General features: G+C 37.3%; 1 protein-coding gene across 12 annotated transcripts in view; it reads left to right on the forward strand.

Annotated features, from left to right (window-relative positions):
- Nucleotides 1–23,348, forward strand: part of TNRC6C (trinucleotide repeat containing adaptor 6C) — a 241,136-nt gene that overhangs the window by 178,618 nt on the left and 39,170 nt on the right. For 11 of the 12 annotated variants that reach the window (XM_020965929.2, XM_020965932.2, XM_020965930.2 and 8 more), the window contains 6 exons: nt 7,306–7,448; nt 8,724–8,873; nt 10,418–10,564; nt 17,272–17,391; nt 19,412–19,495; nt 19,810–20,047. In XM_020965929.2, coding sequence (XP_020821588.2) covers nt 7,306–7,448; nt 8,724–8,873; nt 10,418–10,564; nt 17,272–17,391; nt 19,412–19,495; nt 19,810–20,047 — 882 coding nt within the window. The remainder of the gene's footprint in view (nt 1–7,305; nt 7,449–8,723; nt 8,874–10,417; nt 10,565–17,271; nt 17,392–19,411; nt 19,496–19,809; nt 20,048–23,348) is intronic. The other variant, XM_020965931.2, reaches the window with a different exon arrangement.

Below are 23,348 nucleotides of genomic sequence, written 5' to 3' on the forward strand. Positions count from 1 at the left end.
CTTCTCTCTCTCTCTCTCTCTCTCTTTTAGGCAATAGGGGTTAAGTGACTTGCCCAGGGTCACATATCTAGTAAGTGTCAAATGTTTGGTCTGAGGCCAGATTTGAACTCAGTTACTCCTGACTTCAAGGCCAGTGCCCTATCCACTGCGCCACTTAGTTGCCCCTTGTTTGCTAATTTTCAAAGCTTATTTCTTGACTTTGAATTTTATGTTAAAGCTGGGCTCTGCCCACCCAGGGATACAGATGCACTGTCCCAAGCTTCAGGCTTTCCCTGCTGCTGTTTTCAGACCTAGTTCTGGGGGTGTGCAAGTTTTCAATGCTTCCAAGGTGGTATAATCCTGGAAGAGATGTGGCCACTGCTCTCCTTGTCTGTACTCTGGTCTTTACCCAGGAGGGGCACCTGCTCCCCTACAGCTATGTCCACTCTTCCTTGTGACTGACCACAAATGCTCCTGTCCTCTCCATCTTAGAACTGGGATTCAGAACTGCATGTTGGCAAGACAGTGGCCAGTCAGTGCCAGCTGCACCCAATACCAGCAAAGAGTCCCCTATGATCTCTTTCTGACCAATTGTCTGACCCACTTATCCTCTCTGGGAGGAGAGCTCCCAAAGCTGGTGCTGCTGCTCCTGTGATAGCTGCCTGCAAGACCCACTACTGGTACTGTTGCATGCACTCTGGGCAGGCACCAACCTCTACCTCCCACCCTCACCCATATTACAGATCTCTTCTGCTGACCTCCTGAGTTATATTATGCTGGAAAAATGTTTCACTCTGACCTTTTGTTGTCTAAGCCACTCCAAAATTTGACTTGAGGTGTTATTTTCTGCTCCTCTGCAATGATCTCTTAATTGCTAAATCCAGTGCTTATTTCTCTGTCTTTATCCTTCTTGACCTCTGTGCAGACTTTGACACTGTCAGTAACCTTCTTCTCTTTGATATTCATTTCTCTTTAGGTTTCCATGACACTGCTTTCTCCTGGTTGTCCTACTTACCTACCTCCTCCTTCTCAGTCTTCTATGCTGGATCATGCCCATTAACTGTGGAGGTTCTGTCCTGGGGCCTCCTCTCCCTCCATACTGTTTCACTTGGTGATGTCATTCTCTTCCATGAGTTCAATTATAATCTCTATGTAGATGATTCTCAGATCTACATATCCACCCCTAACCTCTCTGTTGACCTTTAGTCTCTCATCCAAACTGCCTCTTGCACATCTCAAACTAGATATCCCATTGATGATAATGGTAGTGGTAGTGGTGGTGGTGATTGTGATGGTGATGACTAGCATTTATACAGCACTTTAAGGTTTACAAAGTGCTTTATATATATTACTTCATTCTGTCCTTACTGCAACCCTAGGAAGTAGATGCTTTAAGTATTCTCATTTTATAAATGAGGAAATTGAGGAAGAAGGAGGTTTATTGACTTTCCCCTTGTTACAACTGAGGTAATATTTGAATTCAGGACTTCCTGACTCCATTCCATCACTCTATCTATGGGATTTTAGCTGAGACTTGAGGGAAGCCAGAAGAAAAGACAAGAAAGGAGAGAACTCTGGGTATGGGGGCACACCCAGTGAAAATGCAGAGTTGTAAGATGGAGTGTCATATTCAAGGAACAGCAAGTAGACCAGTGAAACTGGATTACAGAATATGTCTGGGGGAGTATGGTGTAAGAAGACTAGAACAGCGGAGAAGTGGGGAAGGAGAACGTAGGAACTGTCAGAAAGATCTTAAACTTGTCTTAGGCTCAGTATGTCTAAAATTGAACTCATTATCTTTTCTCCCAAACTCTCCCCTCTTCCAAAATTCTCTAATACTCTCAAGGGCATCACCATCCTCTCAGTCACCCAGACACAAAACCTAGGTGTCATCCTTAACTCTCTCAAGTCTTGGCAATTCTATGTTTATAATATCTCTTATATCTGCCCACTTTCCTCTCTGACACTGCCGCCGCCTTTATACAGATCCTCATTGCTCTCCTTCTCTTCCTACGTTCTCCTTCCCCACTTCTCCACTGTTCTGGTCTTCTTACACCATACTCCCCTAGACATATTCTGTAATCCAGTTTCACTGGTCTACTTGCTGTTCCTTGAACATGACACTCCATCTTACAACTCTGTGCATTTTCACTGGGTGTCCCCCATACCCAGAGTTCTCTCCTTTCTTGTCTTTTCTTCTGGCTTCCCTCAAGTCTCAGCTAAAATCCCATCTTATTTAAGAAGACCCTCTGAGTCCCTGTTAATGTTAGTGCCTTCCCTCTGAAATAATCACTAATTTATCATCTGAAAAAACTTCTAGGGTACTTCACTAGAGATCTCCTGCCACTCTGATATCGACTCATTAATGATTACTCTGAGTCCAGTTATTCAAACAGTTCTGCATCCATCTAATTGTATTGTTTTGTCCACAGCTCTCCATCTTCTTCACATGAATAATATGAAACACTTTATAGAATGCTTTGTGAAAATCTAGACAAACTTCTGTATATCAACAGAATTTCTCTCATCTACCATTTCAGTAATGTTGTAAAAAACAAGATAAGATTAGTCTTACATAACCTTTTCTTGAGAAAGCCATGCCAGCTCTTTATAATCACAGCTTCCCATTTTAGATATTCATTAATTAGCTCTTTAATAATCTGCTCTAAAATTTCTCCAAGAATCAACAGTTAATGACTAATAATCTGCTAACTTCATTTTCTTACTTTTTTTTTCTTTTGGAAAATCAGGACATTTGCCCTTCTGCAAGTAGTACCATTCCTGTTTTTTATCCATAATCCTGAAAATATTATTGACAGTGACTTAGCAATCACATATGTCAGTTTTGTTGTGGAGTTGTTTTTGTTTGTTTATTTGGTTTTTTTTTTGTTTTTCAGTTCCTGAGGATATAGCTTATTTGGGCCCATTTACTTGAATTCATCCAAGGTGCTCTCTTACTGTCTCCTTACTTATCATGAATATCAACTTTATTAACCATTTAGTTCTGTCATTTCCAATTCAAAGGTCAACCTCCTTAGCAGAGAAAACAGAAGTATAATAAAAATTGAGAATCTCTGCCTCCTCTTTGTCATTGTAGAGTTGTCCGTCATTATCTGACTGAACATAGTGCACAGATAGCTAATTCACATGACTTTAATATTTTAACCAGTCTTTTTGTAGTTAAAGTATAATCATTTTAATTTTTGTGATGTTATTTAGTATTATTTCTGGTTCCCTGCTTCTACTTTTAAAAAAAATTTTCATGATATATATAGACATGAGGCTTCTGTGTAGTCTATAAGCATTTAGCTTCTTTTGTTTTTATTCCTGAGCCTTGTTTTCCAAAGTTTTTCATCCTCTTCCTCTATAGCTTTGCATTGAAGTCGCTGAATATTAAAATATATTTATTTAATTTGTAAGGTCTTATGGAGTTCTTGTAGAATCTCTTTGCATAGACACAAAGAGCAAATAAAAATCTCATTTGATTAACCAAATTCAAGGCATTTTAGCAATGTGTGAATGTAATCCCTCTGACTTCTTGTTGTAGATCCTGGTTTTTCAATCAGTGAATGAATGAAAAACATTAAATGCTTACTATTTGTCAAGATGGTGCTAAGCACTGGAAATATAAATAGGAAAGATAAGATAGTCCCTGCTCTCAAGGAGTTCACATTCTAATTGGAGATCACAACAACCAGAAGAGAGTTCAGCTGTAAGATATCCCTGAAGTCCTAAGGCCGCATTTAATGCAATCTCAAATAATGCAAAGTCTGATTTAGTGCAAATTATAAAATAATACTAGGTCACATTTAATGCAAGCCAAAATTCAATTAATGTGATTCATGGAGCTTGATAAGGATTTTAAAACACTACTATGTTGTTGTCTCCTATGGTTATGATGTGCTGCGTACCATATTACCAATAGTGTGTTAATTTTTTTTAAAGAGTCCTTAACAAAATGGACAAAAGGGAGAATATTTCAGATTGAATTACTGCTGATACAGGAAAAAAAGAGACTTTGTTATTACATTTAAACCAAAATTTTATGTAATTGAATGGCATGAATGTGGTCTTAGTAACTCTAAAACTAGATGTTATGTTATACTTGGATGTACTGTATTGGATATTATCAAACATGCGGACAAAATAAAACAAAAAGACAAAGTTACATCATCTTTTTGTAGTTTACAAGCAATCACAAGGAATAGAAGTGTTACAGTGATAGAAATGGAGCATCTTAAAGTTGTATAGATAGAAGATTGTAATCAATAAACTCATTCTTCTTAGAACAGCAGCCATTTAGACAAAAGCTTCAGGTTTATTTAAGGCAGTGAAAGAAAGTGGAAATGAAATGAATAGTGAAGAAAGTTACTGCAAGCATTACATGGTTCAATTACTTTAAAAATCTAATTCAGTTGCATAGTGTTAAAATTACCAGAGAAGCCTTGGCAGCTAAATGTATTGGTGTTTTGAAGAAGACAATCAAATAAGGTGGATATTCTGGTCGATAAATTTTTAATGTGGATGAAAAGGATGCCTTCTAGAAATTAAATTTCCAAGAATGAATAAACTCCACCTGGATTTAAAGCGTCTAAGGATCACCTACCACTAATTGGGAGGTAATACATAAGGGGCAGGTAGGTAGTGGGGTAGATAGAACACCATGCCTAGAGTCAGGAAGACTGATCTTCCTGAGTTCAAATCTGGCCTCAGATACTTACTAGCTATGTGATCCTGGGCAAGTCACTTAAAATTGTATGCCTCAGTTTCCTCATCTGTAAAAATGAAATGGAGAAGGAAATGGCAAACCGCTCTAGTGTCTCTTCCAAGAAAACAAGGGAGTCATAAAGAGTCAGACATGACTGAAATAACTAAACAATAACAACAAATGCATAAGGGGATTTTAAATTAAAACCAGTGCTTGTTTCTCAGACTTAGTTCTTGTGCTCCAAAAGGCTATCACTTCCATTTTTTTGATGGTCACATGAGAAAGCATGGGTGGCTAAAGCTGTTTTGGAAGATTGGTTTTCAGGTTATTTTAGCCCAGTTATTGAAAAGGGTCCCAAGGACAACAATATCCTTTTTAAAGTATTACAGATTTTATATAATACCTCAAGTCATCCAACTGTACTTGTTTCATTGTGTTCATTCATATGAACATGCAAATTATCTGAGATGTGTATAAAACTCTCTGCACCTACCAGTATATAAAGATTTAAAGAAGACAGTTCAATATAAACTGCTAAAATATTTTAAATGACATAATAATGACATTTTCATCACATTGGCAGTGAAGGCTTATCTTTAGCTACTAGATCAAGTCTTTTATATTTTGCTTTCTATATAGCTATTCTATTACTATGTAATAAACTTGAATAAGAAATACATCTTATTCTTTGCTTTATTTTACATTAATTAAGAAATAAAAAATTATTTTAAAACATTTTCATTGCATATTTCTATTGGTCTGGAATCATATTTATATATTTAAATTTTCAGTTTATATTTGTAATTATATATTTCAAATTATTATAATTTCAAATATTGCAATTTTGAATGCTACTACCACTTCTTGGGATCAGAACCAACCTGTATTTGTAAGATGGATGGCAAAGGCCACAGGTCCTTGGGCTACATCAACACATGAATTAACAGTGCCCAGAAATCTGGAGGGTATAGAACAAATGGTCAAGTCTGGTAGGCCTCTCTGTGGTTATCAGAAGGAATATGTGAGGTAGCAGAGTGGGGTTTTATTAGAAGTCCTTACACTTACCCAGCAGCCAAAATAGAGCTTCCAAAAGTTGCAGTCTTCTTCAGAGAAGTACACACAGTCCACACAAGGGAGGAGAAACTCATCATGGTGGAGGAAAGCTGAGAGTTGAGGTTATTTCAAATGTAGGCATGTGTTGTCTTCATACCACCAAAAGGTATTAGAGGAAGGTTTTGATAGTAGCTTCTTGAAGAAAAGTCAACAAGTCAGTAATCATTTATTGAGAGTTTGCTATGTACCGAACACTGTATTAGGTGCTGGGAATAGATATAAAAGCAGGCCAGTCCCTGCCTTCAAGGAGATTACATTTGAACAAGGGAAAACAACATATAAAAGGAAGCTGAAAAGGAGTAGGAAGGATGAAGGTGGGGAAGAGAAGGGTAGGCACCTTAGAGAAAATCTGAGGGGAGGGGGCAGCTAGGTGGCACAGTGGATAGAGCTGCAGCCTTGGAGTCAAGAGGACCTGAGTTCAAATCCAACCTCAGACACTTGACACTTACTAGCGATATGACCCTGGGCAAATAACTTAACCCTGACTGCCTCACCAAAAAGCAACAAAAGAAAAAGAAAGAAAATCTGAGGGGAGAGTCAGGAGTGTGTCTGAAAAGGAATGAAGGCATGAGTGGCCTGATCATGTTTCTTAAAATGGAGGCTCTGGGAAAAACCAGTCAGTCAGTGAGTGACCATAGGGACGGAGGGTAATTTTTTATTTTTAATTTTCAGTTCCAAATTCTCTCCCTTCCTCCACACCCTGAGAAGACAAGAAATATGATAGCCATTATATATACAAAGTCATGGGAAACATTTCCACATTATCCATGTTGCCCCCCCCAAAAAAAAGGTATGAAATATAAAGAAAGTAGAGGGGAGGAAATATGCTTCAGTCTGCACCCAGAGTTCATCATTTCTCTCCCTGGAGGTGGATAGCATTTTTAAAAATTAGTCCTTTGGAATTGTCATGCATTATTATATTACTCAAGAGTAGCTAAGTCTTTCACAGTGGAGTATAATTATAATACTGCTATTACTGTATATAATATTCTAATAGTTCTGCTCAATTCATTTTTCATATGTTCATATAAGTCTCCAGAGGGTACTTTCAATGCGTGGAATCCAGGGCTGGAGTGAGATTCTAAGACACTGTAGGGAAAATCTGGGAGGAGAGTCAGGAGTGTGGCCTGGAGAGGAACAAAGACGTAGGTGGCCTGAGTGGTCTCCTTAAAACAACTTAATCTTTTAAAGAAAACTCAATTATTCTTCCTCCAATTTATCTTTGACAAGTTATTTTTTAGGCAGAGAACCTTCCTCTTGCTTATGGCTCACCTTTAGTTTAGGAAAGAACTCTTTCTGTCCCTTTCCTGATAACATTATGCATCTAAGCAAATACCACAGCCCTGTACCATAAACTTTCAACTCATCCAGGAACATAGGACATCAAAAGTTTTTAAAGCTTTGAATCTTTTTTTTCTGAGATTGATAGCTACAAGTCTTATACCTGATGGTAATGGCTGAAATTAAACATTTTTAAGCTTAATTTTCCCCATTGTTCTCTCCAGGTGCTCTGCTGGAAAAGAAGGTGGAAATGGACAAGCGTGGAATGGGAGTGACTGACTATAATGGAATGGTCACCAAACCCCTTGGCTGCCGCCCACCAATCTCCAAAGAGTCTTCCATGGACCGCCCCACCTTTCTTGACAAGGTGAGTTGTCATTTTGTTTAGATAAGCATTCTGATGTCTACTTCAGTTGGATGAACTTTGACCGGTCACTTGCACATATTTCTCTATCAACATAACTACTCAATAGCCTTTCCATAGTACAGATTTCACATTTGGATATTCTGATTTTGTAACAGATCTGATCTATGTGTTTAATCTGCCAGCTGAGATCTATAAGCAGTGATGATTTTAGTAGCAAGTCTTGACTCATAGGTTTTGATTGATTAATGCTTCTATAAACTTTGAGGTATTTGGGGGATAGTGGACCTTATAGCTTATAATGAAAAAGCTTCCTAAAGTTGCCTTGAATATTTAGCATACCTAGCTTAACTATTAGGTCCATATAAGATTTTGACATTATTAATGTCAAATGTAATGATCAAATGAGATATTTGTAAAGCTCTTAGCACAGTCCCTGGAACATTAGGAGCTATGTAAATTCTTCTTCCTTTAATGCTAAAGCAAAAGAATTGAATCTCAAAAATAGAAGAGTATACTGGGAAAGCTAGATGGTGCAGTGGATAGAATACCAGCCCTGGATTCAGGAGGACCTGAGTTCAAATGCAGCCTCAGACACGTAACACTTACTAGCTGTGTGACCCTGGGCAAGTCACTTAACCCCAATTGCCTTAAAAAAAAAAGTATTATTCCATAGTATTATGGAAAAACAGAAGGGCAAGTAAGAAAATGCTAGGAATCATTGGCAGACTATCAGAGATCAGGTTTCTTTTTTGTTCTCCAGTGGACTTGTTTCTATGTTGGAATTACACCCCTTCTTTGTATATTTTGTTTACGAAAAGGATCTAGGTGGTTAATCAGTTGTCCATTCTATGCTGGGCCAAGCTTCATAACTACACAAAGGAAATCTGCTTATTTGAAGATAATCAGAGTCTAATTAGGACCCTTGGTATAGTTTTCAAGTCTTTGACCTTTCTCCTTTCCCTTAGCAGTTTCTAGGATTAGTGAAAGTATTAAAGGTACTATGCATGGGGGGTGGGGGAGTGGGGAAGCTTCTGTGTATGTGTGTTTGTAAAATGCAAAAAAAAAAAAAAAAGGAAGGAAAACTATCTTAATACTCTTTCTCTTTCTCTCCCCCCCTTTCCCTTTACCCATATTCTTCATTCCCTTATTATTCATGCTTTTTTGATATTTTAACCCTTTATTCATCCATATCCTTTATATTTCCTTGGGAAATTGTTTTGTGCTTTGTCTGCTGTTGGACATTGCACACAGCTCACCCTTTCTTTCTCCAATCAGGATGGCGGCCTAGTGGAAGAGCCCACTACTTCACCATTTTTGCCTTCACCAAGCCTGAAGCTCCCCCTTTCAAACAGTGCACTCCCTAATCAGACCCTGGGTGGGATTGCCTCAGGGCTGGGCATGCAAAACTTGAATTCTTCTAGACAGGTAAGGCTGCTTGGACAAATCAAATTGTGGGTTTTTTTTCAATTCCCTAGAAGTTATGTTTTGAAGGAATCTTTTATCATCTTTGCTTAATATTAGCATTTCAAACTGTAATAAAATCAAGATGATAATTTAAAACTGCAAATGCTGTATTTTAAGATATACTGTGAACCCTCATGATATACTGCCAGCTATCATTAAACACAAGAAGATGCAGAAATTGAAGGAAAATTAATTTATTTTGGTCTTATCACAATTCTTAGAATTTAGCTTTGAATTTTAGGGAATTTCTAAAAAAGTATCTTTTAAGAAGCACTAACTTGTTGAAGTGGAAATATCCCCCAGATCACCATTAATTTGCTAGATATGTTCAGTGACATTAGAATCTAAGAGGAACCTTTACTAAAGTTCTTTTAGTGTTTAGAGATCCAAACTGGCATTGTTTCTCCTATCTTCAGTACTTTCGGAAAAATTGAAAATTATTCCTCCAAGGAAGTCTCTAATGTGAAGACCTAGGTCTTTTTTTAATATAATATGCTAGAAGCATGTTTTCTTATATAGAAATTCTCTAAAACAAGGTATACATAGTAAATAAAATTTTTTTATATTTCTGAGTTTTACAGGAATTCTCTTACTGGATTCCACTTTTGAGTAAGTTTCCAAATTTTGAGAGAACATTTCTGCATATATGGTATTTTCTCCGTAGCATAGATTCTATGATGTTTCAGTACAACACCACTATTGGTGTTCCATTGTAACATTGTATTGTTTTGCTGAAGTTGTAACAACACTTCTATTGAGAGAAACAATTAGCACATATAACTAATTCAAATTTCAATGAGTTTGCTCATCACACATATTTTATGAAAAATTTTGCATGATCTACTCAGAGGAATGTTTTTTAATGCCTTTGAGTCCATCTCAGAGAAAAGGGATATAATGTTACAAGCATGTTGATTAAGTATGTTGAGGCAAAAATATAAAAATTGTTACTAGAATCTTGTTAGAGTTAGTTTGAGTAGCAATTTAGCACTGGTGCTATAATCTCATTTCCTTCCCTTCAGAGTCTTGACTATATGTTTGAATGTTCGGCTATTAACTGTTCAGAAATTTTAAGGTTCTTTAAAGCAACAATTAAATTTCCTAACTGAAAATAATTCTTTTGTTTCTGGCTGTATTCTCCTGTTAAGATAAATCCTTGCCCAAATATACATATTAATAACTCTCTAGCTGTTATGAAATTATTCCTTTAAGTTGTCTAAATATTATGTATATTGGTGTCATTCTTTGAAATATTTCTTGTATGGCTAAATGATGTTTCTTCTCTTTTTCCTTTTTTTGATAGTCTTATCTACTGTCTTAAATGTCCATTGTAATATAACTTCTATGAACTTAATATCTGCAGCAGTGTTTATGCTCATTTCAAACCATTATAAGATACTTAACATCTGTAGTTAATGTTTTTTATTACAGGTGTAGACTGGTGAAAAAGTACTCTTTTTAGAAAATGAATAAAAATAAACATAATTTTTTTTGTTTTCGTCCAGATACCGAGTGGCAATCTGGGTATGTTTGGCAATAGCGGAGCAGCACAAGCCAGGACCATGCAACAGCCGCAGCAACCGCCAGTACAACCTCTTAACTCATCCCAGCCTAGTCTTCGTGCTCAAGTGCCTCAGTTTCTATCCCCTCAGGTCAGACTGATATCCAGCCGTTTTTAAAGCTAAAGAATGCTATGTACATAGTTTACCTAAATGTCATCAAAATATTTGAGAAAGTCTCTGGTACTATCCTTATAAACAAGACTAGACTAGATAATACAGTCCAGTAGATTCAGAACTGTTTGAATGATCAGACCCAGAAAATAATTGTTGCCTCAGTGTCCATTTGAAGGGATTGCTGTCTCTAGTGAAGTGCCCCAGTGATTTGTCATTGACCAAGTGTTGGTCAACATTTTAATCAGTAACTTAGATAAAGGCAAAAATACATTATTTATCAAATCTATAAGTAACACAAAGCTAGCAAGGTAAAGCTAATACTTTAGATGACATCAGGTGATAGAAGCCAAAAAGGCAATATTAGGGTGAAAAGGCACCTCATTAAGATGATATTTTGGGGCAACTAGGTTGCGCAGTGGATAGAGCTCCAGCCTTGCAGTCAGGAGGACCTGAGTTCAAATCCGACCTCAGACATTTTGACACTTATCAGCTGTGTGACCCTGGGCAAGTCACTTAACCCTGATTGCCTCACCCCCCCCCAAAAAAAAGATATTTAATAGGCTTATAGGTTTAGGCCCAAAAGGGACCTCTAGAGGCTTCCAGATGAAGAAACTGAGGTCCAGAGAGGTTAAGTGATTTGCCCAAGGTTGCCCAGGTACTGTGTGACAGTGATAAGGATTTGTAAGTGACAGAGATAGGATTTGAACACAAGTCCTCTGCAAAATAATAGAGACAAATATAAAACATGCACTTAAGTTCAAAAAATCAAGGCAAGACAAACATTTATTAAGTTCTTACTATGTGCCAGCACTATGCTAAACGCTAGGGATACAAATATAAGGAAGCTACCATCAAGGAACTTATACTCTAATGAGGGAAGATAGCAAATAAAAGGGAGTTAAAAGGGAGGGGGACAGGAAGGAAGGTACCCAAGCTGGTGTCAAAGTCCAGAAAGTCAGAAGCACAGCCAAGGGGGAAATGGGCCCCTCCTCAAAATGGAGACTCCCAAAGGAACTCACCAGTGGAATAAAGGAGCAGCAGAGTAGAGATACTCCAGGGTGATAAATGTTCTGGGATGAGGAGAACCCAGTCACTGAGGCAGCTAAGACAAAGTGGCAAAGTCTAGAAAGTCAGAAGCAGCTTTACAAGTTGGATGAGGTAACCTGAGGCAGTAGTGAAAAGACCATTGAATTTGGTGTTAAGGGCCTGGGTTTGAGTCCCAGCACTGCTACATAATGTGTGACCCTGGGTAAATCATGAACTTCTCTGGGCCACATCTAGTCCAGTTCCTCTGAAGGAAACAAATGGACTTATAAGGTACCTTTAGGCTTCAAATCCAGGACCCTTTGAACAGTGGTTTATGTGAAAAAGATCTAGAAGTTATAGTGATCTGCAACTCAGTATGAGTCATCAGCATTACCTGGCAACCAAAAACACTCATGTTATTTCAAACTATATTGAGAGAGGTATGTATAGTGTCCAGAACACTGGAAGTAATGGTTCTGCTCTATTCTTCCCTAGTCAGGTTACATCTGGAGTCCAGTGTTGAACTGGAAATCCTATTTTCAGAAGGATACTTTTTATATTGTGTCCAGAGGAAGGGAAGCAAGCATAGTGAGGAGCTTCAGGTTTGCTTTCCAGTGCTCATCTGAAAGAACTTGGGTGCTTTAGGAGTAGGGGAAATGAGAGAATTGTTTTCACGTTTCTGAAGGGCTGTCATATGAAGAGAGAGTAGCCTTGTTCTATGTGGACCAGGAAAGCAGAATGGGGAGCAATGGGTAGAAATTGCAGATGGGCAGATGTAGGTTTCGTGTAAGGACATTCTTCCTAACAGAACTACCCAAAAGTAGAGAGACCTCCAAAAATGGTAGGTTTCAAAGTCTAAACTTGTTGGGGATTTTGTTGAACAGATTCTTGGTTAGGTACAGATTGGAGTAGATGCCCTCTGAGCTCCTCTGAGGTTAAGTGAAATGTGAATTTTGGAACTTTGCACATTGAGATAGAAATAATTGTTTTAATGTGACAGTATGATTCAACTTCAGTGTAAGAGTGGGAATTTCTTAATGAGTTTAGCAACTTTAGAATGTCTCCTTTTGAACAATTAGCTAAAAATGTGTTGAGAGCTGTTGCTGAGACTAAAAAACCATCAATGAAAGCAATAGATCCTATTATTCAGCCCATTTAAGTGAATGCTATGTGGCTTACCTGGACTTACCCAAGAGAACACATACAGAGAGAGACATAAACAGTAAAGAAAGGGTGCTAGGGCAGCCAGTTGACCTCCAGCCCCATCCTTGATGTCCAAACAAGAAGATGCCAACCAACTAAGAAACTGGAAGTTGTTAACCTGGAATATAGGATTCCAAATATGGAGGGAAGGGACCAGGGTTCCAGAAAAGGTAGGTACCAGGGGAGAAGGTGTATGACGAGGGCATAGCTTATTGGACGGAGGAAGAAAAACAATAGATTTTTCTAGTGGTTTGGAGATCCTTAAGACCCTTTCAGGAGGTTCACATGATCACACTTTGCATTTTATTTTCTAATACTCTAAATATCAACAGATATAACCCACATAAACAAAAGCTCTTTCAGGTCCTCAGTAATTTTTGAAGAGTGTAAAGGGGGCCTGAGATCAAAACGTTTGAGAACTACTGTTAAAAACTAAAACAGTGTAAATCACTCTCCACCCCCTTTGCTTAAAAAGTAAGTTTTAGGAATTTTTTTTTCTAAGTGCCTTTCAGTAATTGGGATGGGAGGAGAAAAATGAGTCAGAACCTTGAGGTTATTTAGAACAGCTAAGGGGAAGAAGGGGAATGTGTGCAAAAGATTCAGAATGTATCTGTCGAGGACCACACTTTATCTTGGTCCTTCATGAAAAAAATTCTGCTCTGTGACCATTAGATTATACCTGAGTCACATCTTTGAGGATGAAGAGTTGTGGTAAAATGACCAAATGAAGAATTGCTCAGGCTACAGAAGTGAAGATACAGGAATTAGAGAAGGATGAGAAATTCCCAGTCACTCTCCTTGTCTGTTCTAACTTAGTAGATAAATCACAGGGAGGACCAAGTCAAATATAAGTTAAGTGATTTGCCCAGGATCATTAGCGCTAAGAGGTGTCAGAAAAATAATTGTGAGCTGTCCTTCCAGTAGCACCTTTCTGACCCTGAGCCCAGAGGCCCTTCTATATACCATCTTCGTTCAATAGATGTAAGAGTATAGAAAAGCCCTGGGTAAAATAAAAATATTTACAATCAAATGTAGTCCATAGGTTTTCATGCCATGATAGATTTATCAGTTTGTGTAAAAGTTGTCTATTTCAGCCAGTCTATCCTAGTTCTGTCATTTCTGCTCAGGTGATCCATGGGCAAGTTACATAACTTCTTTGGGCCTCATCTGTATCGGGATGGGGAAGGACTAGATGACCTCTTTGAGTTCCTATCCAGCGCCATGATTCTAGAAGAGATTATTAGCACTAAATCCCTTGGTTCCTTTAGAATCTAGTGGTCAAGATAAGTTTTAGTAGTTTTGAAGTTGTAGCTTTGTATTATCTTTTGTAATAATAGCTTACATATTATGGTGCTTTAGGGTGTGAATTTGTAATGTAGTTTCATGTACTTGAGAGTTCCCTGATCATATTAACTTCCAAGTTACAGTAATATCTCACCAGATTTTCCACTAGTGGGTATTTCTAGTTGTCTTTAGAGTATTTAAAGCTATAGAGTTCAGGGTTGCTAGATATAAAAGAAACCCTTGAAATTCTTTTTTGAAATGTTAACAGTGTCTTTCAAGTAATCCTCCTAGATCCATTAGATTGTTTTTCTTCTGGTAAGGAGGAACACACTCTCCTTATCTCTGCCTCCTGGCTTCCTTCAAGTCTCGGTTAAATTCCCCACTTTCTGTAAAAGTCTTTTCCCAGTCTTCCATAACCTTTGTGCCTTCTCTCTGAGTATGTCTCCAGTTTATCCTGTAGGTATCTTTATTGTCCATAGTTGTTTTAATGTTGTCTTCCTCATTAAACCAGAAGCTCCTTGAGAACAGGGACTGGTTTTGCCTTTGTATTCTCAGCACTTAGCCCAGTGCCTGGCACCTAGTAAGTGCTTAATAAATGCTGGGTGGACTGTCTGACTGATTACTGATTGACTAAGAAAGAAACTTTTTTTGGTGCCCTGGAAGAAATCTTTTTTCCCTCTCCATTCACAAAAAGTAGTATACGCTAATTCAGATTCCCTGCATTATTATAAATTTCATTTAAATGAATTTTAAAACACAAGTCTAGCCATGTTACTCCCCTGCTCAAGAACCTCCCTCCCAGAACAAGAACCTTGCTTCCTGAGCAAATCACTTCAATTATTGCCTCTATGAAAAGATACAAAAATCTGTTTTTAGCATTTAAAGTCTTTCATATCTGATTCCAACATACCTTTTTAGGCTTTCTTACTTTACTCCCTGCTATGTGCTATATATTCCAGCTAAATTAGCCTGCTTTCTTTTCCTTCAGCATTCTATCTTTTCATGCCTTTATTGAAGGCTTACTTGTATTACTGGAAAACCCTCCCTCTTCACTTTCACTTCTTATATCCCTAATTTTTCTCAACGTTCAACTATAACCTCCTATACGAAACTTTTCCTTCTCTTCCTAGTTACTAGTGTTCTTTTCCTTCCATGAGTAATTTTACATATGCTTATCTATTTGAATATTGTATTCCCTTAGTAGAATGTTTCCTGTTAAGGGAAGGGAGTATTTTTCATTTTGTATCTTTTGTCCTAGCACAAGTGTGGGGAACCTGTGGCCTCGAGGCCACATGTGGCCCACTAGGTCCTCAAATGCGACCCTTTGACTGAATCCAAACTTCACAGAATTTGTTGTGTGAAGTTTGGATTCAGTCAAAGGGTCTGTGAAGTTAGGATTCAGTCATAAGGTCGCATTTGAGGACCTAGAGGGCCACATGTGGCCTCAAGGCTATAGATTCCCCACCCCTCTGCTAGCACAATGCCTTGCAAATAGTAATGAGTTCTGATACAAATAACCCAGTGTACTAAAATATCTATTGTCATTAATCTCTTGTTTTTGCTTTTTAAAAATTATATTTTATTAATAATTTTTACAACACATTTATTTCTTAATATTCTTCTCCCTCTTCTACTCAGTGAGCTATCTCATCCCTTGTGGCAAAGATTAAAAGATGGGGGGGAAAGCATTTCTGTAAAATTTACTAAACACATCTGACTATGGATGCAACATTCCCCATCCATAGTCTCTCACCTTTTCAGTGAAGGGAAAGAATGTATTTTGTATTTAGTATTTAGTATTAGGGGTGGGTGGGAAGGAGAAGATATCCTTTCATTTCTATTGTACACATACATATACACACACACATAATGTATGTGAGTACATACATTTTTTCCTGGTTCTGCCTGCCTTACTGCCATGAATTCATATATGTCTTTCTGTGTTCCTCTGAATTCTTCATATTGTTAATTTCTTATGGTACAGTAATATTCCATTATATTCATGTGTCATAGTTTGTTTATCCATTTCTTCATCAGTAGGCATCCCCTTTGCTTCCAATTCTTTGCTAATATAAAAGGTGCTGCTATAAATATTTTAGTATGTATAGGATCTTTATTTCTCTCTTCAACTTTCTTGGGTAGATACTTAGGAATGGGCTCTCTAAGTCAAAGGGTATGCACAATTTAGCCACTCATTAAACGTAATTCTAATTTATACCAGGTTTCTTGAAGTTTTTTTTTTTTTATTAAGCACTTGTTTTTTCTCCCTTTTTTTAGTTATTAAGCACTTGTTTTTTCTTGCTCTCACCTCTGCACATACATCCCCACTGAAAAAAAAATAATAAAAGCAAAACCTTTTAACAAATATGCATGGTCAAGCAAAACAAAGAACCTATATTGGCTATGTCCAAAAACGTGTGTCTCATTCTTCATATGAATCTGTCACCTTTCTGTCAGAAGACAGGTAGCATTCTTCATCATTAATCCATCCACTGGAATTATGGCTGGTTAATCGTTTGATCAAAGTTCTAAAGTCTTTCAAAGTTATTTCTCTTTACAGTAATGTTATTATTGTATAAATTGTTTTCCTGGTTCCATTGACTTCACTCTACATCAGTTCATAAAAGTATTCCCAGGTTTCTTTGAAACAGTTTATAAATATTTTCTCAAGTGTAGATCTTTTTTCTCTCTTTCTTTGCAATCTTTGGGATATAGGGCCAGTAGTGGTATTGCTGAGTCAAAGGGCATACATAGTTTAGTGTACTAGTATACTTGGGCATAGTTCTAAATTACTTTTCAGATTGTTTGGACCAATGCGTAGCTCTATCCACTGCATATTAATGTGTCTTTCTTCCAATAGCCCCTCTTATATTGACTATTTCCATCTTTTGTCATCTTTGTCAATGTAGTGGATGTAGAGGAAAACCCTAGAGTTCTCTTCATTTCATTTAGCGTATTTAACTGACACTTTTAAAAGAATTTTTTTGTCCTGCTTCAGAAATGCAGGTCAAATAATAGTAGTAATAGGCATTTTTGCCCATTTTAAAATTTTCCCTTGAATTTTAATTCATAAAATGAATCTAAGTGTATTTTATTAATAATCCATAAGTCTTTAAAATTTGCTTTAATAAATATACAACATTCAGTGACTAGTGTTTTCTATTATGTAGGTTCAAGCACAGCTTTTGCAGTTTGCAGCAAAAAACATTGGTCTCAACCCTGCACTATTAACCTCGCCAATTAATCCTCAGCATATGACGATGTTGAACCAGCTCTATCAACTGCAGCTGGTGAGTTAATAAACATGCAGACAGTAGAATAGATTTGAAGAACAAAAGGAAAGTGTTTTTTTTGACACTTATCCACTGCTTTGTTTTTCCCCGTACTCCTTAAACAAGCAACTAAATTTTAAATTCTTAGTCCATATTAGCTAGACATATATTAATAAACACATGTGACAGATTACTTTTTGTCATATAATAGTATACTGTTCACATTTCCCTAAAGTTCCTACAACTTTTTAAAAATAATTATCATAAAAACAAATTTTGACACACTGGTAAGGTTGCTCTTGTTAGTGGGTTATATTTTTTGTTGTAACCCAAATTGTATGTACGTTGATTATATTGATGTGCAATAAAAGACCAAATTTGTTTATTATTGAAAACAATGGTACTTCATTTTTCTGGAAGTAACTTATTTGACATCCTCAATTATGGAGCATTTCCAAGTATCAGAAGGAAATATAAAAAGGCCTCTGCGCTTCTAAAATGAGATCACTAAAGCTTTTATTGCTACATTCATAGGAGAACACCCTCAAGCTCAGCATAGTAACTTTTGTTTCAGATTCAATTTTAATAATTATAGTCAGATAGTGTGCAAGTAGGAAATTAGAAGCAAATGTCAGTGAATGTACTGAAAAAAATATATAAAAAGCAGGCATAAGCTAAAGAAAAAAAGGTAACAGTATGGAGTGATTCACAGTGATTTAGGGATCATAGAGCCCAATAATCTTCAGTAATTCCTGAGGGCATCGCATTTCAAGATAGTACAGTAACTGATATTCATAATAACCAAGTTTCAAGGTAAAGGTAAGAAAGCAAGAAAAGACTTTACTATAGTCCATAGAGAAGCTACAGTACATATTTGAATTATTTTTATCCAAAATTATCAAAATTTTAAGTTTAGCACTTGAAAGGGAAAATTCACACCTTATAATGTCAGTGTATTAATAGTATCAAACCAGCTAGGTTGCACAATGGATAGACTACTGGACTTAGAATCAGGGAGTCAGGCCTGGGTTCAAATCCTGGCACAGACACTAGTTATGTGACCCTGGGCAAGTCACTTATCCCTCTTCAGCCTCAGTTCCCTCAACAATAAAACAGAAATAGTTACAGCACCTACCTCACAGGGTTGTTGTGAGGATCAGCTGAAATAATGTATGTAAAGCACTCTGTAAACCTTAAAGCACTGTATAAATGCTAACTAAAATGGCTTAAAATATTTATTGACCACCAAATAATACCTATTCCAGTAAGCAGTCTATTTTATCTTACCCACTTTTAATAAGAAAAGTTGGATTTTACTCTTTGAATCTAAACAGTACCTAAGTTTTGTGCTCAAGAAAATATCCACAGGTTTCTTGCCAAATTTCTGAATGATAAAGGAAAGTGACAGTGTAGAGGAAATCTTCCCAAATATCTAACATACAGAGGGACACCACTAAGGGTGTTTTTTTCATCAGTGCTTTATTGATAGCTTCTCAACTCTAAAAGAGTTCTCCTATAATTTGTACTATATTTCTCTTAGGTTGAGCTCCCAGTGATATATGTTAAAAATGATCTTGTGAACTTGTAGTATTTATAATCTTTTATAATTTTTAACACACTTTTTGTTTATCTGGGACAGCCTAATGCTGGTGTTGTGCCAAGTTGTTTGAGCCATTCTGGACAACTTTACTCCGAGTCATTATTAGAATAAATATTTTTTCGTTGCTTTCCCTCACTTTTTCAACGTTTAATTTATATTAATCAAACAGAAGGATTTTAACGTCATCCTTAACTGAGCAACATTAAATGTGGGGGTATTAGCATAGCTACCCAAAACTTTTTAGGTATTCAGTTTTTTAATAAGATTGTAATTTTTTTTTAATTGTTTTTTGCCGGAAAATATACTTTAACTATAGTGACTACTGTCAGGAATCCAAGAATTCTGGGAATTTATATTTTTATTTTTGACCCAACAGCAGAAATTGAACTATTTAGAGTCTTTCACATGATCATTACACTCTCATTTTTCTGCCAACAGGCATACCAACGTTTACAAATCCAGCAGCAGATGTTACAGGCCCAACGTAATGTTTCCGGACCGATGAGACAACAAGAGCAGCAAGTAAGTATTCACTCCCTAATTAAATTTTCTTTATATTATCATCTTGAACACTAATCTGTAATGTCTGCTGAATTAAGGAATTTCAGATAGTGAAATAATGTGATTGTTTGTCCCTAAGCAAATAAAAAAATAGCCTTGTGATTTGATAAATTTAAAACATTTCAAATCTAATGTTATATAAGTCATACAACTATAGTGAAAGAAAAGCAAACATTTTAACTGAAAGGAAGAAAATTCTTCTAGCTGAAAACAATAAAATTGGTAAATTGTTCTGAACTTACTATTCTCTTTTTTTTTTTTTTTGGTGTTCCCAGGTTGCACGTACAATCAATAACATGCAGCAGCAGATCCAGCAGCACCAGCGCCAGCTGGCCCAGGCCTTGCTCATGAAACAGCAGCAACCGCCCCCTCCACATCTCTCTTTGCACCCCTCTGCAGGCAAATCAGCCATGGAGAGCTTTTCACCCCATCCCCAGGGTCCTGGCCTACCTGACCTGCAGACCAAAGAGCAACAGTCTTCAATGAACACCTTTGCTCCTTACCCAAGTCTCGGTGAGCACCTTGTTTTTGAAACAGTCACTTGAAACAAAAGAAGTTTTAATGAGGACTATGAATACCAAGCAGTTAAACTTTTATTCTCTAGGCAGGGTGAAGGCATTGAAAGTTTTTGAACTATAAAACAACATTATAAAATAGAAAATATTTTTTCCCATGATAGAAGTAATAAGTAAAAGTATTTCCCCAGCCTCAATGATTAATCTGATTTTTTAAACTTTTTTATGCTGCTTTGAATTTACTGACCTTTTTCTAGCATCTTAACCTTATACTTGTACAGTTGAATTCTTGGATAGGAAGCTATACCCTAATATTTGTTTAACAATGGAAGCTTGCCCTTGACCTCTGCCAGGATTTTCATTATCTGGCAATTGTCATATGCCAGAATTAAAGATTAGAAAATAACATATTTGTTAGCTGTTGTTTCCCAACCAGTTATCAAATTCTGACTAGTATCCTTATTATAGGAGCTGTTGACATAGCCTTTTTTGGCTGTTGATCTTTAGATATGAGCCAGTTGCCAGAATTCAGCTCTAAGAAATAAATTAAAGTTCTCTAAGCACTTTAGCTGATAACTACAGCCAAGGTATAATTGATAGCCCTGGGTTCCAAAATTGAGCTGTTCTTTAGAATTACTTTGTCATTTAATTCATGTATTCTTCAAGGTCAGGATTCTAAATGAATTTCTGCAAAGATGGTATTATAGGCCTCTTGACTACCATTCCATGAATACTTGAGTTTGAATCTTTCCACAAACAGCACCTAGTGTGACCCTGGGCAGATCACTTACCCTCTATGAACCTCTGTTTCTTCATCTGTAAATTGAACATAATAGCACCTAGGGGTAGGTAGATGGTGCAGTGGATAGAGTGCTAGGCCTAGAGTCAGGAAGATTCATCTTCCTGAGTTCAAATCTGGCCTTAGATACTTACTAGCTGTTACCCTGGGTAAGTCACTTAACCCTGTTTTTGCCTTGGTTTCCTCATCTGTAAAGTGAGCTGGAGACATAAATGGAAAACCACTCCAATATCTTTGCCAAGAAAACCCAAATGGGGTCATGAAGAATCAGACACGACTGAACAACAAAAGCACCTACTTCAAAGAGTTGTTATGAAGATCAAATGAGATGATATATGCAAATCTTACTCTCTATAACGTCCTATTGCTGTGAGGAATACCACTATGCTCCCAGTCACCCTGGCTCATAACATAGGTGTCAACCTCAATTTTTCATTCTCTCACCCTTTCCCCATATCCAATCAGTTGCCAAGTTCTGTTGTTTCTATCTTTGTAAATATCTCTCATACATCTTCTCTCCTCTGACACTGCCACCAACCTGCTATAATGAGGCTTTCATTACCTGTTGCCTGGACTATTACAATATTGCCTGCTGATTGGTCTCTCTGTCTCAAATCTCCCCCACTCCCCCACATCCTCCTCTCAGCTGTCAACCTAAAGCACAGGTTGGATCGTGTCATCCTCACTCATACACACCCCATTCAGGAAACTCCAGTGGGTCCCTGTTGCCTCCAGGATCAAATGTAAAAGTCTCATAATGGCTTTTAAAACCCTCCATAATCTGGCCCCTTCTTGCTTTTCCGGTTTTTTTGTACTCTACAGATCCACCTCCCCTCCCTCTGATACCCAGCGATGTCCTCCTTCTTGTAGCTCTCACTAAACCTTCCATCTCCCAACTCTGAGCATTTTTGCTTGCTATGAACTGTCTCCCTCCTCATCTCTGTCTTCTAGCTTCCCTGATTTACTACAAGCCCCAGCTAAAATCCTACCTTCTACAGGAAGCCTTTCCCAATATATGTGAGAGGCAAGAGGGAGAATTAAGGTGAGGGTAATGCCTTTGATTCTCCAGTTTGACTTGTATTTAGTTTGTTTGTATGTAATTGTTTGTTTGTTGTCTGTCCCAGTAGACTGTGAGCTTCTTGAGACAGGGCTTTACTCTTCAATTTCATCTAATTAGATTTAGCCTATCACTTCAGACTATATAAATCTGTTTGGATCTTAATCCTCTCATGTGAAGTGTTAGCTGTTCTTGTAAGCTGAAAATTTTATGCGAACTCTCTTTATCCCTTCATCCCTTTAATGTAGACATCATTTCTATGTCCTTTGTCAAGGAGAATGATATTCAGACAAAATATAGTGAACATGAGTAAAAGTGAATTGAGGCCCACAGAGGGCATTCTAAATACATTCAAGTCTCCTGGCCCAGACTCATTCCAAAGTACTAAAGAATTTACAGATATGACTACTTAATTGTTGCCAGTACCCTTTGAAGAATCATAGACAATGAAAAAGATGCCAGAATACTGGAAATGGGCAGGTGTTGATGCAGTTTTCATAAAGTGGGGAATTGATAGATCCCAGAAACTACAGGCTTCAGTTTGATATTATCTTTATTATCAAAGAGGGTTGAGGGAAAGGAACTAGATTTATTCTATATTGGAGGGACTAACTAGAACCAGTGAGTATAAACTATAAGAAGCTAGATTTTAATGGTATGAGAAAGAATTTCCCAACAGTTATAAGTCAGAAAGTGAAATGAGCTACTGAATGAAGTAATAGATGCCTTATCACTAGAAATGTTCTCATAGAACATCCTAGACCAGACATGCACAACCTGTAGCCTGCCAAAAGATTTCCTCTACATCCAAAGGATGTTTTCCTCTATGTTTTTCGGTGGACCCGCCAAAGTCTTTTGACATGCTGCAAGCAGCCGGAGGGCCACAGGTTGTACAGGCCTGTCCTAGACCAAATGCTACATGACAGCTCCCCTTTAAGTTTTCTTTCCTCCCTGTTCTTCCTCCTAGAAGAGAACACAACTATTCTTCTACCAGGGGGGCAAGAGCTGATGCTCCACAGCCTTCCCTGTGTGTACAACACCCCAGATAAACAAAGCCTTGGAGTTGTAGACCCTCCCAACTGATCCTAAGAAAGAACTTTCTGTCTTAAATAGGTTTCTGGATTTCACTTTTTTTTCATTGCCCAAGTCATTTCAACAATGATTTGTTTAGTATCTGCTATGTGCTAGGTAATGGATATAGAAGCACCAAAATAAAATAGTCCTTACCATGATGGAGATTACATTATTTGGAGGGGAATATGTATACACAGAGAACTATATATAAAATACATACAAAATTAATTTAGAGAAGAGGAACACTGAAAACTAGGTGAATGGGAAAGACCTAATAAAGTGGTTCATCAACTGAGTTTTGAAATGAGCAAGGGGTTCCAAAAGTGGAGATGGAGAAGGGAGAGCATTCCAGGCCTGTGGAATTGCCTG

Source organism: Phascolarctos cinereus, unplaced genomic scaffold, assembly GCF_003287225.1.
Source record: "Phascolarctos cinereus isolate Bilbo 61053 unplaced genomic scaffold, phaCin_HiC Scaffold_5;HRSCAF=322, whole genome shotgun sequence".
Lineage (NCBI taxonomy): Eukaryota > Metazoa > Chordata > Mammalia > Diprotodontia > Phascolarctidae > Phascolarctos > Phascolarctos cinereus.